The sequence below is a fragment of the Patiria miniata genome, unplaced genomic scaffold, assembly GCF_015706575.1.
Source record: "Patiria miniata isolate m_02_andy unplaced genomic scaffold, ASM1570657v1 HiC_scaffold_28, whole genome shotgun sequence".
Classification (NCBI taxonomy): Eukaryota; Metazoa; Echinodermata; class Asteroidea; order Valvatida; family Asterinidae; genus Patiria; species Patiria miniata.
The window spans coordinates 3,001,585-3,018,677 of record NW_024037067.1 but is presented as its reverse complement, the minus strand read 5'-3'; the positions used below and the strand labels follow the sequence as shown (position 1 = coordinate 3,018,677).

General features: G+C 39.9%; 1 protein-coding gene across 5 annotated transcripts in view; it reads left to right on the top strand.

The window, feature by feature from the left end:
* LOC119734733 (neurogenic locus notch homolog protein 1-like) overlaps positions 1–13,762 on the top strand; it is a 30,121-nt gene extending 16,359 nt beyond the window's left edge. For 2 of the 5 annotated variants that reach the window (XM_038208279.1, XM_038208275.1), the window contains 21 exons: positions 485–598; positions 999–1,112; positions 1,319–1,432; positions 1,886–1,999; positions 2,238–2,351; positions 2,906–3,112; positions 3,333–3,476; positions 3,784–3,912; positions 4,076–4,192; positions 4,420–4,530; positions 4,998–5,114; positions 5,599–5,715; positions 6,426–6,653; positions 6,778–6,885; positions 7,278–7,391; positions 7,761–7,871; positions 8,130–8,240; positions 8,683–8,818; positions 9,622–9,663; positions 10,842–11,081; positions 13,219–13,762. In XM_038208279.1, coding sequence (XP_038064207.1) covers positions 485–598; positions 999–1,112; positions 1,319–1,432; positions 1,886–1,999; positions 2,238–2,351; positions 2,906–3,112; positions 3,333–3,476; positions 3,784–3,912; positions 4,076–4,192; positions 4,420–4,530; positions 4,998–5,114; positions 5,599–5,715; positions 6,426–6,653; positions 6,778–6,885; positions 7,278–7,391; positions 7,761–7,871; positions 8,130–8,240; positions 8,683–8,818; positions 9,622–9,663; positions 10,842–11,081; positions 13,219–13,303 — 2,687 coding nt within the window. In that variant the 3' untranslated portion in view covers positions 13,304–13,762. The remainder of the gene's footprint in view (positions 1–484; positions 599–998; positions 1,113–1,318; positions 1,433–1,885; positions 2,000–2,237; positions 2,352–2,905; positions 3,113–3,332; positions 3,477–3,783; positions 3,913–4,075; positions 4,193–4,419; positions 4,531–4,997; positions 5,115–5,598; positions 5,716–6,425; positions 6,654–6,777; positions 6,886–7,277; positions 7,392–7,760; positions 7,872–8,129; positions 8,241–8,682; positions 8,819–9,621; positions 9,664–10,841; positions 11,082–13,218) is intronic. The other 3 variants (XM_038208277.1, XM_038208278.1, XM_038208276.1) reach the window with 3 other exon arrangements.
* The last annotated feature ends 3,331 nt before the right edge of the window (positions 13,763–17,093 follow it).

Below are 17,093 nucleotides of genomic sequence, written 5' to 3'. Positions count from 1 at the left end.
CACGAACCAGTGAAGTGGATGATGTCATGGCTGGAACATTGATATATTGAAACCATATCTGGTTCTTCCAAGAACGACTTCATTCTATTCAAGTTAATGTTCCTCCATTCCTCCTCTAAAACCACTTTTTTTCTAAGCTGGGAAGAACATTAACCATAACTACCATTTGGTTCTTTGAAGAACCAATGTATACTTTTGAAATAGTGAAGGGCTGCGTTTCCTGGCAATATTTTTTTCTAGATTGTACTTCAGTGATGTGAGAGTACTGCCAAGAATGTTCAGATAAACATTTGGTTCTATCAAGAATCTCCAGTTTTAATTATTGGTTCTGCAAAAAACCACTTTATACTGTTGAGTTCCTGCAAAATTTTTGCAACTGCTTCTGAACGTCTGACTCAAAGTCCCTCCGCAAACTGTTATAATTCCAATATAAGACAAAACCAACATTTCTGTGGTCTTTCATTGTTGTTATTGCTCTTTATAGATATTGATGATTGTACAAGTAGCCCTTGTCAGAATAATGCAGTGTGCGTCGACCAAACGAATGGTTATATCTGCCAATGTCAACCTGGATATAGTGGGCAGAACTGCCAACAAGGTAAGCATTGAACCAAGATATGAAAGGGAATGTGAAGGGGAACTTTGTCGTGTGATTTCTTGACGCATTTGCTTAAAACTTTTTGTCCAGTTAGTGAAGAATTTTATTCTGTGTTGTTTATTGCCATTGGTTTAAAAGTAGAAGTAGAAGCATCCTATGGACTGTGACAAGTCTAATGATACCGTGTGGCCTGTTGACCAATCATGGGCTTACCATTATTCATGAATATTCATTGTGAATACCATGCACAAAATACATCACCCGCTATCCTGGAAAAAGTGCTTTGGCTGACATACAGTTTATCAAATTTTCTGAATTCATGCACTCTTTAAAATCTGGGATATGTAGTTGAAAAAAGTTCCGTGCAAAAACCTGCCTCCTTTTTTTTTGACATTTACAGACATTGATGAGTGCGCCAGTAATCCCTGCAGAAATGGCGGAGACTGTTTCAATCGTCCCAACCAATTTATTTGTGTCTGTCCTCCTGGTTATAACGATCCCACATGCTCAACACGTAAGTTTCAAGGCAGTTTTATATGAAATATTGCATTAGTAATCTCTTTCTAGAAGGAAAATATCAGTAAAAACAATCAGGCCAGGGAATAAGTGTCTCTGGCTTTTTGAACAGAACTTTTTAACCAGCAAAATCTCCACTTTGCAGCTTTTTTTTCATAGCATGTAAAATTTGAGGCAATATTTGACCCCATTTTCTGATTGCAGAGATCAATGAGTGCGCCTCCGACCCGTGCTTGAACAACGGAGTGTGCCTTGACCGGGTCAATTCCTACCAATGTTTCTGCAATGCTGGCTATACTGGCTCACGCTGTGGAGCAGGTAAGTGCTGACCCGTCTCAATCAATTGATTGCAGCTCATATCCCTTTATATCTTCTTTAGTACAATTTTGAGAAGATATTTTACATTAAGTAAGTTTTTACAAAGTTTGAAATTCGGGGACTTTTGCTACATTTGTAAATAATTGAACATGTCGAACAAATTTTGTGGAATGTAGTTATATAATTCGTATATCTGCCTTTTGTCCATGCAAAAAGAAAAGCCCATTATCATTATTAACCCTGTGGCACGGTCAGTTGCATAAAACATTCGAAAGATCATCTCAGCTCCTGCCCTTACAGATACTGATGTTACTCCTGGATGGGGAGAAGCAACTTGTGACTAAGTGTCTTGCTCAAGGACACAACCTCCCAAGCCCACGGGATCCTGAAACATTCTGTAGTCTTTTCTTCTAAATTTCAATTTGTGGCTTTTCTCTTTAATGCAACCTGCAGACGTCAACGAGTGCGAGAGTAACCCTTGCCAGAATGGCGCAGGATGTGAGAACCAATTGAATAGATTTGTATGCCACTGTCCAGCAGGTTACACAGGAATAACCTGCGCAAATGGTAAGCGTGCAAACTTGTAGCAGTTAAGATAATCATTGTTTGGTGATTGACATGCAGTTTTAACTGAACGGTTCTGAAAATTGTAAAATTCTTCAAAACGTGGATCATTGACACGCTCTTCTTTGTGTGTAGGGAAACACCTCAGAATGTTCACCTCTGAGTGTAATGGTTTCATTTCAACTTAAGCTGCTTTTATTTTTGTATCTTACATGTGAAACTATTTTACTTTCCTACTTAGATATTTTGGACTGCCTATCCAATCCGTGTCAGAACGGTGGTCGTTGTGTGGATGGAGTCAACAGCTACACCTGTGCTTGTACTGATGAGTATGCTGGGCTTAACTGTGAAATCCGTGAGTCACTAACTTTGAACTTAAGATGAAAAAAAACCAAGATGATATAAAACCCATCTCTCCTGAGACAGTGTGGCTGATTAAGCCGGTGTTTCCTCAGCAGCATTCCGATATCCATAGCATAAAACAACAGAGATCAAGTGTTTCTACTCACTTCAGGTAGGATACCTGTTCATCACAGGTTCCCCAGCTAAGGCCGGTACCCATTTCTGCTTCAGAGTGGAAAGAGATAAATGGGCGTAAAGTGGCTTGCCTAAGGACACCACACATTGTCAGCAGCTGGATTTGAACTGCTTCCCTTCCCAAAACTCAAGTCCACAGCATCACTACTAAGACATATTCACTGTGCAGATGCTATCTTGAAACAAAATTTGAGCGTCTTTAAAATCCTGTGCTGTTCCTGAAAAGTGTTACTCCCTCGCTAAAGTAAGGAGCATCTCAACTTTTCCATTCCTGATTTTTTACCATAACGAATCCCAATCAGAAACAAGTATTGCTCCAAGCCTGCGAAGTTCTGTACTCATTGTTTTATTTCATTTTCCTTGCTTTACCAGATATTGGCTGCAATGTGAACTTCCAGTTGACTCAGTGTGGTCACCAGACGCTGAATTCCCCCAACTATCCCGCCAGCTATGACCCTAGTCAGAACTGTGCCTGGGGCTTCCAGACAGTTTCTGGGAACCCCATGAGGGTCATCTTCACTGACTTCTCTACGGAAATGGAGTATGATCTGGTCAGAGTAGGCAATGGGATAACTTCGGGTAAGATTGCGAATATGCTATGGTTAGGATTTTAGTTTGCACGGAAAAGTTCTCTAGCTGTGTTGAAATTTGATGTACTTTTTGTGGATTCAAATCCAATAGAGCCATGAATTCTTATGAAAATGATACCTTGTATTTTGGCCTAGAAAAAGGACAGTTGTCTTGTAGGGATTTGAACTGTGTTGATCTGTTGACCAAAGTTGGTTCTTTTCACGTTCAGGTGTGGGTACCTTTAACACGTTTGCTGGCGAGGGTTTACCAGATTTGTTTACTACTGTTGGCAATTCATTCTGGATGACGTTTGTTACTGATGACACAAAGGAGCAGCGAGGGTTCAGCGTGGATGTCCAAGACACTTGCTACAGTAAGTATACTGCAAAGTTTTCATAATGTCATTTGTTTAAAGATACTAATTGTGTGCATCTTTGCCCTTAATAGATAAATAAATTGGCTAGGATAATTGGCCACGATATGCAGATGATTCTGCCTGTGTCCCTTAGCAGTATACTTTACCACAATTGCCATTCTGCACTCTTCACAACAAAGTTCATGAGAAAGCAGAAAGAGAAAGATTTATGACATAGTGAGGATTGTAACACCCATGAGTGGTAGCCATGCCTTTAACTGGTTCCCTACAGATAATGAAGCAATTCTCATTCTCTCTTGCACAGCTGGTACCCAGTTCCCCTGCCGATCCAATCCATGTATCAATGGAGGGACCTGCCTAACTCAGGCAGACGACACATACCGGTGTGCTTGCGTCACTCCCTACGTTGGGCTGCAGTGTCAATCCGATTCAAGTGAGTATACAGTGCTTGCCCAAAGTTTTGAATTTGTCAAACTTTTAATTATACTTGGTCAAATAGTTAAAAGAAACAATGTCAATAGATATGAAATGAATGAAATTATTGATGAGGCAAATAATTGTTTTCTTTTGGATATTGTTTTTGTTGCATTCTGCAGCTTCCATTTGTGGCTCCAACCCATGCATGAATGGGGGCACTTGTGTTGCAAACAATGATTTGAGCTATACGTGTCTGTGTCTAAGCAACTACATGGGAACTAGATGTCAAAACCCAAGTAAGTACCAATTTTCAAATTCTGAATTAACGAGGCTAGTTTAGACACAAGCAGAAAAGATGATTTGTTGTCCTTAGCGGTCAGAAAATATTTGAATAAAAAGTGCAGGAAGAAGTAAGTAGTTTTATATGACCTGCAAGCTTGCAACAATCACAGTAATGTATATTCACAAGGTTTTACTGCATATTCATGAGGCCTTATTAGTATTCATCTGTTTCCACCAATAGGAACAGCCTGTAGCAGTAACCCATGCAATAATGGAGGCACCTGCCAAATCACATCCATTGGCTACAATTGTCAGTGTGTTTCACCCTACAGTGGTCTCCAATGCGCTGACCGTGAGTTCAACTTTATCATTCAATTTGTTTCCCTTCCTTTTGAGGTTTTCTAGCCAATAGCCCATTTCAATAGAGCTTAATTCTTAATTTAACTGGGTAGCCCATTTAGTGGAATGCACTGGTCTCCCATGGGGCCCAGTAAAGAGAAGACATTGTGAAGAAATTACAGTTTTAGATGTGGGAGGAAAACCCCAGAATAGAATTTTCTGAGGAAAACCTACAGAGTCAAATAGGGATTGTAAGCATATTGGCCCAGGCAGGAATCGAACCCAGGTCACAGCGGTGGAAGGCGAGCGCTTGGAAAGTACAGCTTCACCAACCTGACTCCCCATAGCACAGAAATTTGCCAATCACCAAAAACTTTCCTTAACCAAACCTGCTGACATGAGTTTTGAGCCAGACCGAAAAGTGTCCCACGTCACCGCACAAATTTTAAAGTTGAAAGTTTTTGGAATTTTTCTTTGCAGGACCATGTGGCAGTAGTCCATGCTTCAATGGACAGCCATGCATCGATAATGATGCCACAAGCTTTATGTGTCAGTGTGATACAAACCTATTCTTTGGTGATCGCTGCGAATTCCAAGGTAAGTTATGTCAACTAGTACACCCTATTAAAGTAGTGAAAATGTGCAACATCTATGTCGTGTTGGGACCCTTTCCTGGTATGCATTGATTCTTAACGTGCGATAATATCATTTGGGAACCAGTGAGAATATATCCGTCACTTCTAGACTGTTTTCTGCCTCTTCTCATGGCAAGTTGAATATAACTTTCTCATTTAAATGTCATTGTTTTGGGAAGTCTATGATTATTGTGTCATTTACTGCTTGTTTTGCATGATTTTCTAAAATGGCATGACCTGTTTTCATCTCTGCAATACTGTGAAGAAACTCAGGAATTATACCTCGATGCCTTTTCTAATAGATATCAAGAGACCCAGTAATATGTCTGTAAACGTGAGCTCTGTTGGCTTTGATGAAAGACTGTGCCGTGCATGTCAACTTTGTTGCATGTGGTTTGTTGGTTCTGATGTTTTCTAGCATGTCTGTTTGTCCACTTCTCTCTCAGTGCCTTGTGCTAGCAGTCCTTGCCTGAACCAAGGCACCTGCACCAACGATCTCCAGACCAACTCCTATCAGTGTCAATGCCCAGTGTCTCATGAGGGAGACCGGTGCCAGACTCCAGGTATTCATGGTGTGCCCCATCATCACCCATCATGTCCCCCTCTGTCTCCCATTAGCAGTTCCCTATCTCCCCACAACTGCACCCCTGTTTCCCCTATTGAACCCCTGTTTCCTCATAGTCCCCCCCCCCCTGCTCCATAGCTAACCTCTGTTACTCTCCCCCACAGTACAACTGCACCCCTATTGCTCCCCCCCCCCCCGCTGCACCCCTTATTATATCACTTAGTTGCACCCCTGTTGCCCCTTAACTGCACTCCTGTTACCCCTCAGCTGCACCCCTGTTGTCCCTCAGCTGCACCCCTGTTGTCCCTCATCTGCACCCCTGTTGCCCTTTTACTGCACCCCTGTTGCCCCTTTACTGCACCCCTATTGCTCCTTTACTGAACCCCTATTGCCCCTTTACTGCACCCTATACCCCTTTACTGCACCCCTATTACCCCTTTACTGCACCCCTATTACCCCTTTACTGCACCCCTATTACCCCTTTACTGCACCCCTGTTACCCCTTTACTGCACCCCTGTTGCCCCTTTACTACACCCCTGTTGCCCCTATCCCAACCTTCCCTTTCCCTCCATACCATTTAAAATCTACCACTCCTCATTCCATTCAATGGCTGAAAATTAATTGCACAAATTGCAGTTTTATACAATATTTTCACCCATTTTTTCCACCCATTTCAATTTTGTGTCTGTATTGTAAAACCCCAACAGTTGATCTGTGCGCAGATGCCCCGTGTATTAACGGTGGTACCTGCAGTCAGACCAGTGCTACGACTCTGTCCTGTGCCTGCGCTGATGGCTACTCTGGTCCCTTCTGCCAATCAGTCAATGAATGTTTCCTCAACACTCCATGTCAGAATGGCGCGGCTTGCTCCGATACACCAGACTCCTACGTCTGTACTTGCATTGGGCAGTACACGGGCAAGAACTGCGAGTATTGTAAGTACTCAAGACTCATCTGAGCTCTGTGATTTGAACTCTGTGTTTTGTGCACTGGTTTTGTGGCAAACCACCCGTACTATCTTGTGTCGAACTTGATTTCCGTCCTCTCTGATCTCATCAGTGTCTTGCGTCACCAACAATTGTGAGAACCAGGCTACATGTGTGACCAGCGGCAGCAGCAACATCTGTCTCTGTCAGGATGGCTTCGAAGGCGTCTTCTGCCAAAATGGTACGCAATGCATCACGGGACAAGTCGGGGGGGGGGGGGGGGGGGGAGGGGAACGGGGGACTTTAAAGGTTCTGCTTTGTATCAGACTCACTTTCCTTTTCCATGAAGTATTTCAACTTGTATAAAGTTACCAGAAAGTTGCTTGAAATTCCTGTTTTATTTTAAATTTGTTCATCAGTATTCCCCAAAATGACTGACAGTCAGAGCAAACTGACCTAAACGTGAAACCACTTTCTGATTTAAAATCAGTCACTTCACACTACCAATCTGCAAACTTCTCCCAAGTTGTGCCGTCCAACATCCAACATTGCAAATCCCATTTCCAGACTTGAACTGAATGTCACCAAACCTTCCCTCTCTTGAAAGTTAATTGATTGATTGATTGCATGCAGACATCAACGAGTGCCTGAATAATCCCTGTAGTAGTAACGAGGTTTGCCGTAACACCCAGGGTTCCTACATGTGCACCTGCCCAGATGGACTCGCTGGAACAAACTGTGATGAAGGTAGGTCTGACACTCGTCATTGAATTCAGCATAATTTTTTCGTGGAATATATTTAGCTTCCTGGTCCAAAATGTTTCCATCTTGAGAAAAATGTTTTTTAGAGACGGTCAACTTTAGAAGTGGTGACTCCTTTCAAAGATTTTTGGAACCAACACTTGTAATGTGTGTATATACACCTCTTGGCTTAAAAAAAAGGTTTCGGAAATGAGATAAAAACTTAATGAAAGATAAGTGAATGAACTGAAATATATCAAATCTCTTATTTCATGATACTGACATTGTAAAACTGCTGCTGATCTTGGAGAAAGCTTTGTCTACGTCACTCATTTCATTTAAATGACACTTTTTTGGTTTCTTCGTTTGCGATAGATATCAATGAATGTAAGAGCAACCCATGTCGTAATGGCGGCACTTGTCTGAACGGACAGAATATGTACACTTGCCAGTGCAACCCAGACTACTCTGGAAAGAACTGTGAAGGTAAAGATTCATTGCAAATGTTCCTCGGATGTGTGGGTTCCTTGCATAATTGCACCCTCAGAGATAAAAAAAAAAACTGTTACTCACAGACATTTGGAAACTAGTTCCATTTTCCATTCAAATTCGTCCCTCTCTCACAAAGACGTTACAAGCTGTTTATATTCAGTTGAAAATTGCTCATCAAACGAGGATATTTCCTGTGTGATTTAGTTTCACATACTGATCGACTGACAGTGTTTTTGTCATCTTGTATTTCAGTGTATGATCCTTGTAAGAGCAGTCCCTGCCTGAATGGGGCTTCATGTGTCAATGCCGTCACTACGTACACCTGCAACTGTGTGGGAACATTCAGCGGCAAAAACTGCGAAAGTAAGTCTGCCTGTAGCATGGGGAAGAATTAGGGGTGGGGCTCTGAGGCCGGGGGGGGGGGGGGGGGCGGAGGGGGGAGAGAGACTCCTGAGTCATTCTAAATCCTTTGCGAACAGTTTGTTATTCTTTTCTTGGTAAACTGAAATTGTTGAATTTTCTGTTTGTACGTTGTATAGCTTACACCAACTCACACTAGGGGTGTGCATTTGTGAGTAGTACGTGAATCGGGAACCCTACTGGAAAAAACCACGGGTTCGTGACATGATGGTACCTGATGCACACCCTTTATACACACCGACTGCATTAAGTGCCATTATAATTCATTGTGCAATTTGCAGACTCTCTAAAACCATCCTAAGATTCTTATGCAAGATACGTAACAACGCACAAGTAAATTCACTGCAGTGTGCTCAATTCCATTTCCTTTTTGCTGGTTTTGTAGCTGAGACTGGATCCTCTGGGGCCTTTGGTAGTCTTCAACTCCAGCCGTATTGGATCGCTATCATCGTAGGCGGTGTTCTCCTAGTTATCTTTCTCATCGTGGTGGTTGCTGTTGTCTACAACAGCTGCAAGCCTAGGTGAGTACAAGTCTAGTCTCGTTGCCGTGACAACTGATTCACAAATAATGCGCAAATGTAATGAATAATAGAGTTGATTCTAACATTAGCTAACACTGCTTGAATGTAATAAAACCTTCATCAGTCCCTTGAAAGAAATTGTTTTTTTTCCTCCATATTCGGCTAGATTTCGAGATGCAAAACATATCATGATGGTTTGAGGGCTCCTTTGGAAGGCAGATTTGTTTTAACTGAAATGTACTACCCTCATTAAAGATTACAATAAATAACACAAAATAAAATGTTGTAGTTTCATTTGCTTGGCAAGTTTGTTAATTGTTTCTCTTTTAATCACCACTGCACGCATGCCTCTGTATATAAACTGCCTTGCAAGTTAATGATGCATGCTGTACATCCTCATTTTGTTGCTCAATTTGTTTGCACAAAGTGTGTTATGTAATTTTAAGCTTCTTATGTTCCTAATGCACCCAATGTTTTATTATGTTGGTCATAGAATTGGCATATGGAGTCATTCAAATTGATACCTTAATGGATTTTGGTAAACAACAAACAAGGAAAAAAACTTGCATTCTAAGTTCAAAAAACCCTGCTTTTTAAACATTGGTTTACAAGCAGTGTGGCAAATGAATAACATTAGTTGCAGAGTCACTATTTTGTTGTGTGTCTGAGGGAGAAAGTTGCAAGCCAATTCTGTGATCGACAGCTGTTGCTAGTTACATTACTTTTTCTTTTGATGTTCTTTGAGTTTGATCGTTGTATTTTTCTTCCCTTTTTTCCCCTCGTAAATGTTTTGATTTGACTAGACGTGACAAGTACCTCCATCGTGTGGATTCTGAGTCCCTCGGGCAAGTGCCAAGCATGTTTGATTTTAATCTTTGCTTTCATAAAACTTTGCTACCGCTGTATGCATTGTGTTTCCTTACAAGATTTCAATTGATTAAACGATATGCACGCCTGGTAACGTTAGGAAGACAAGACTGAAGATTGCAATTGTGGAAACAATATCAATACTTCCAAAATTGTGGTAAAACATTTGATAAAAGATCGAACGATTGAAAAATATGTTCCTGCATACAGTGTTACCCGTACTTCTGGCACTACCACTTGTTTGGAGATTATTTTTCACTTGCTAACACAAGTTAATAAAACTAACATTTGTACTAACTACCAGTGTGTTTGACATTTGGGCAGTTCCGTAAAATCCAATTCTCTGTGTTACATCCGACCACATGATGTACAACAGTTTGGTCTGTAATTGTTTTCTACACTCATGAAATGTCAAGGTATAGTGATGTGTCACATTCCCTTTTCAACAACAGCTCGTTAAAGTGTCCGACATGTAGGTCAAAATTTACGGAATTGCTCATTCATACATAACACCTTTATTTTTAATCCCAGTGAAATTTTGAATAACTCACTAACATTGTGTGTAACCATCAGGGGAAGTTAATCACATTTTCTTGCCAAATCTGAGTTTTTAGCTGATTTGTGCAAAGTTATACTGTACCTAGACGACTCCTTTCCTTTGATTGGCTAAGCACATTGACCAATCAGCGGATGCTTTTGATCATGAATATTCTACATAACAAGGGCTGTTCTATAAAAAATAAACGATTGTCCGAGCTATTCCTATAAACAAATGAAATGATTGCTGCCAAAAGGTTTCAAGTCTTTACTACCCCTGTTATTTCTGCTTACAAGGTTATCCTAAGATCTTGGCTATCCTAAGACAAGGTTATCCTAAGATCTTGACTATCCTAAGATCTAGGATATCCTAAGACAAGGTTATCCTAAGATCTCAGCTTCCGTGGGAGTATACAGCTCAATGCTGCCATTTTGGTATTATCAGCTAACACAATAACTGTCTCTGCTCTCACAGTTACTATTTTACTCCTTGATTGGGAGGAGCAGTGGTGGTAAAGTGTCTTGCCTAAGAACACAATCCAAACAACATGACAACTTATTTTGTTGCCTGTGTATTCCAGTAAAAAAATAACCCAATCTTGTTGTCTCATTTGTACAGCAAGCACCACCGTTATAACTACGATGCAGAAGAGGCCACGCGCATGCACGGCGCGGACGAGCTGGAACACGAGACCGCCCTCAACCATTCCATCCACAAGCGTGAGCGTGGCAGCCCTGAAAACAACAACTATGGGTTTATGCCGCGCAACGGTAGCAGGTATGAGGACGATGAGGAACCCAATTGGGTGATGTTGATGAACGGCTTGGCAAACCATGACAAGAAGACACCACTCAAAAGGTTGCTGATTAACAACACACACTTTTACCTCTTTTTTCCCCTTTTTTAGTATCCCTTTTTATTTATCCCCCATTCCGTTCCTGCACACTTGAAGTTAAATTCCCTGATTTGAGATGCTTGGTGCTGGCAACCATTTTATTCAACTCATTTTACTGCTATTACAAAGCAGCAGTGTACATAGCACTTAGGGAAGTTTTAAAATAATTACAAGGGGACACTGAGTTCAAACCAACTTTCCGTACTTTCTTCACCATGCATGCCTCTTACAACAAGGGAACACTCTTAATTAATAGTCAGGTTAGTCCACTAAAAATTCTCTTAATTTGTGGAGTCAAAAGTTTAAAGGTCAAGGTCAATGTGGTGAGTTAAAGGTTAATGGTTTCCAGATGATAACTTGATTTAGAAATGAGATTTTGGTCTCTAACTTTGGTAGGGGGTTGTCCTTGGGTACAAGCAAGTTGGGATTGGTTTGGGGTCCAAAGGTCAAGGTCACCAAGTTGAGTTAAAGGTTAATGGTTTCCGGATGGTAACTGGACTCCGGCTGGGGTGTTTCAACAGCAACGCTGTTATTTTTGCAAACAGAATTAAACATGCGTACCAACATAAAATATCCTTTAAAATATCCTTTTTTACTGGCAGCAAAATAACTGAACTTGATTTGCTTTAACTAGCATACCCATGCTAGTTGATGAACCTTTTCACCCTCACTTTACCACCAATACAAATCAGACATCGTAACATTCTGAAGTTGTGGAAACTTGTCATGGGCTGTGCAGCATGTAGTTGGAGATATTAAAAAACATCCTCTCTATACACAACATCATTCTGTGTATTTCATACAGCACCATTAACATCTGTGTGGTCTGGTATGCTGTGACAACAATTAGAGTGGGTGTTTTCGGAACAGGAAAAAACAGTGGTTTGCAAAATGGATAAACCAAATTCCTTTTTTTAGGGAGCTTTCACTAGCTATTTTTTTTTGGCCAGATTTTTTTTTTCCGGTAAGGAATATTGCTGTTACATTTCATTCTAGTTTATTTGAAAAGATTCTTTTGGAGGCCAAGGTACAGCTCAGTCTCCATGTTTTTAATAAGCATCTGTACAAATGACGTCACACTTTTACCTGTGCGCTTTTCTATGGGAGCCTGGTGGTATGGGGATTGCGGTTTCGTAGCCCAAAGGAAATCGCACAAATATTGACGTCATCTGTACAGAGGCTTATTCATGGATGGCAAATATCACGATATGTCACCTCAAAGTATTATTTACTACGTCATAATTGTGTCAGCTAGCTTAGCTGATGGTGTATCTGTCACATCATGAGTCATATTGCACCCCTCCACTCTGTTGGTACCCTGTCTGTGTTGGACTCACCACTCACCCAGCTACTGAACCAGTGACGTCATTTCCCCCACTCCCACTTCATTCCATCTTCTCCTTCCTCCCCAAAGTTCCCCTTCTTTAGTCCGATGTGTAACATTTCGTCGGTCGCACCAGGAAGCGACGTATCGTGAGCACAAAATCCATAGATGATACATCACTTCATGGTGCACCCGAAGATTTGTAAAAAAATCTGTCTTTAATTATGACCCTCGATTTTCCCAACTTGAATCATCTGTAACGGAGTAATGTTTCTGTCAATAATGGCCAACTGTTTTCATTTGCTAAGTTCCTCTGTAGTGCAGAAAAAGCTTCAAACACATTGCAAAAAAATTCAGGGGTCAGTTTTTGTCTTCAAGCATTCTTTCCCCTTTTCCCCGCTCTCATAAAAAAATAGCCTTTCACTATGCAATTTACTAACATTGTAAAGCTTATCATTTGCCTGGCAAGTGCGAAATAATACTTTGAAAAATATGTTCTTAATTAATCATGTTCTTTGCGTTGTAAGGTATGTTTTAAAGACAAATTTAGTTTATGAAACATTTTATTTCTTAATCAATTTACAAAAGAACATCTTGGATAAGCGAAATGTACCTTCGAAACCCATCTAAAACTTTTCTCAAGAAAGTTGGCCCATATCTGGAAACATCTTCTACCCCTGAAAAAAAAACCCAATACAAACAGGAACCACTTTGGGCCTAAGGCAATTAGTCAATGTATCCATGTAACTGATTGACTTGTTTTGTCTGGTCCTCAGGTCTACTGTTGCAGAAATTAACAGCTATGAGAACCCCTGGCCAGTCAGCACGGAGGAATTTGAGCCGCCGAGAACAACATTATAGGAAGACACTACCTTCGTATTATCACTGCTTTGTCATTCACTAAGATTGAGGCTGTACAAGTTTTCAAGTTGGCTTTCAGTGCTTAAGTATCTTTCGGTGAAGTTTAGAAATTCTTTTTGAAAAATAACCAAGATTTTATGGGCCATTCCGATCAGCCTCTTCAAATAGAAAAAAAGAAGAGTTTCAGATTTTGGGAAGTGGCTGAATAAACTTGGAATCTTGCTGAATTTCTTTTTTGATTGGACCAACCGGGGATTCCTAGTACACAGATTTGAAGCACAAGAACAAAATGTTTTGCAAAACGGCTCATTAATTATGTCTTGGCAGTTTTTGTGTTAACAGTTTTCATTATTACAATATTATACTCGGATGTAAAAGCTGAGAGTAAGTGAATAGTGCTTGAATAATTGGCAATGCAGGTTAGTGCCTTTTGTGGAACAAATTTTGAACTGAAAAAAAGGAAAGCAATACAGCTTTTTGCAGTAAGATTTGATTGTTGCATATGTAGATATTTTAGGTGCTCGTTGTGAAGTAAGGTCAGATGTCAGTTTCTTTACTACGGTCATGTCTGATTTGGCTGATATGGTCAGAACGTTTGTCACAGTACTGTGTAATCTGAGTGTTTTTGTTATTATGGTCTTCTCTTTGCAATGAGAACAGCATGGCGTTTTGAAAGTGCCTTTTTGTAACAGTAAGGTTAAGTTTTAAAAAGTTTACTTGCAGAAATTTTAACTTTTTGACTGTTACTTGGAATTTGTAGTAATTTTAGAGTTGGTTATTATTGTACATGTACATGAAAACTAAAAAGAGTGATGTATTTGTAGAAAGATAATATGCATAGCATTTATGAAGAAAAAATAGTTTTGTTCTTCAATTAAAGTTTAAGGAATGTACTTAATTTAATGCAATGTAAATATTTCAATAATTGCCTTTGACTTTTGTGGAAAAAACTTTTGTGATTTTACCTGAGTTTTCATTTATTTACACAGTGTTCTAGGTATTGGTAGCAAAGTTAATTTAGAAAATACAGAGAAAAGATTTATCAGGCAAGTAGGTTTAGAAAGCAGAAAGATATGTTTGAAATGAAAACATCCCACCAAATGGTACGGGTTGATCTCTGTTCATGGGGTACTTGTCTGAAATTCACCTGACATATTACTGGTAAGGTAGAGCGGGCAACTTAAATGGAGATATTGTGGTGATGTAGGAACCGATCGAGGCAACACATTAAGACATTTTTTTGATGTTGCTATCCAGCAAAATAAAAAATTGTTTCATCAAAAACTATAGTTGTATATGAAGCGCCAAATAAAAAAAATGCCATTTCAGTTGAAGAGGGAATGAAAAACTGTTTGATATTTTATCATTCCATTTGGTATCATTTGCTACTGATGACTTTCATACCACACTGTTTAAGACAGTCTACTTTCTGATATTGCTAATTGCGTTACATTCTATGTAATTGATTTGCCTTTGCCAAATTTGTACTAAATTTTAACTGACATACACAGATCATGCAGTGCATATTTTATATGTTGTGTTACTTGCACTTAATAACAAATACATGTAGTGTCTCATAAACTTGTACAATTATTGAACCTAGACTTGTATGCCAGTGACAGAACGCACTTCACTTGGCAAACGAAATCCCACCAAGATTGGAAGTAGGTAGAGTAAAAACTTGGTAATAGGAAGGATCTTAAATATCGATATTAATTGTATTTTTCACTGAAAGGCAAAAAAACCAAAAAAACAGTTGAATGTTTGGAAAGAATGTTGCAACCTGACGCCACTTCAGTGGTTGTGTAGAAAGTCTATGGAGAGTCAAGACAATTAGTTTTTTAGTATTTCCTAACAAAATTGGAACTGTTTCTCAGTCCTAGATTCATATCTTATCATTCTTGCAATGACTGACCTCCATTGAGATGATATCGTAAAGGAAAAAATGGCGTCAGGTTGCAATATTCTGTCTGAATGTTTCTCTGCACACCCTTTTGCAGAATTTGTCTCGCTACATAATTTGGTACAAGCATGATGTCCTTTCATCTTGTAGTTAATTGAATCATCTTTTCTTTAATTGATTTTTACTTGGATTGTTTTAAACAGTGCTTTAATTCATACGCAAATTGTATATTGTATTTGATTGGAACATGATTGGAATAAAAACAGCAAAGAGTGACACCACAATGATTTATGTGGACAGTTTGTTTTTTGGTTTTGTTTCCCCTTTTTGTCTGGGCATTTTGGGCTTTTTATTAGAGTCTGTAATAAGTGACCGCGCAAATGCATACATGTACATAAGTCTGATATGAATATTCATTACCCATTGGTGAAATAAGATTTGGCACCTGGGCTATTTTTCAAATCTCGGCTTCGTTCCAGTCTGTTCAGTCACATTTCAGCTAGCTTCAGAATCTTTAGGAAGCTTTTCATTTCGAAACCAAAATAATAAACTCTCTAAGTTTGTCCTAAATTTAGATGATTTGATTGTCCTCAAGCTGAACATGACCACTTATTGACTCAAAGTACACTAATCACGACCTAACCTATTCTAATGTATTAATGAGGCCGAGTTTTGAAAAACACCTATTGGCGTCTAGCGGCGTGCATGCATGCACGCCGCACTAATCCGCTAGTCTTGTTAACGAGCCGTTCAGTTCTAGCACCTCTATGTGACGCACGTGTAGCGTAATAGGCTATTACAAAAGTACGCAAGGTTCGACGGATGCAAAGGAGTCTATTTTCTTTGTTAATTTCCTTTGTTGAATCTGGCGTTAACAATAAAATGTTTCCATTGAGGCGAAAGGATTAAACGCCGCTATCTTTTTCCACGCTTGAGTGCATCTGAATGGGTGTTTTTCAAGCGGAAAATCACGAAATACAGCTCTTATACAGCATTTTAACCTACAGAACGATACTTTTTGCAGAGGAAATTGCATTCTGAACAAAACTGTAGTTTCAAAATGCAAAAATTCGCCGTATTAAGAAAATCGATGTCGAATTTTTTGGTTGTGCCAAGCAAAAACTTTCCACTTTCCAACGTAGGTGGCGCTAAACATTTTTCATTCACACGTGTGTCAGAGAAAATCAAACTGGCAATTGCCACAGCATACTTTTACCTCGGGAAGGGGCGGGGTTGGCGGGTTCTTTAGGGGGAAGGGGGAAGGGTACAGACGTATTGAGAGTACCGTGACAGACCTATTGGCATTACAGAAATATTGTTTGAGAATTAATGTAACACTATTATTATTGATGGCTATTTTATCAGTTTTGTGCGCGCGTAGGGAAACATGTGGGTTGGCTTGGGACCGGCGACCCGTGATCACGGTATGGCGGAGTTGATAAGTGGGAGGGGGGGGGGGGGGGGTTACAAAACTGTATTTTGTTTGGACGGAGGGGGGGGGGGGGTATGAGGGGATATATATAAAATAGAAATTAAGTGCATTCAATTATGTAGCCTATTTATGAAGCAAACTGCAGTATTCGTGCAAATTATACTACACGTGCATTAAAAAAAGGTGTTTGAAAAAACGCGGCCTCATTACCAATTCAGAATATTGTAGATCCTGAATAACTAGTGAGACTCTTGATCAATATGGGGTCATGGTTGCTTCAGAAACAAATAATTTATGAATTGATGTCTGTATTATATCTGGTGTTTAACCCCTTCCCCCTTCCCCCCCCCCCTCCCCCTCCATAAAAAAGACAGTGTCCCTCCTCAACTAATTTGTTTGTAACTTGTTTGGCTCAGTGACTGCACTGTCGATGAAATATATATAGCGCCACCTAC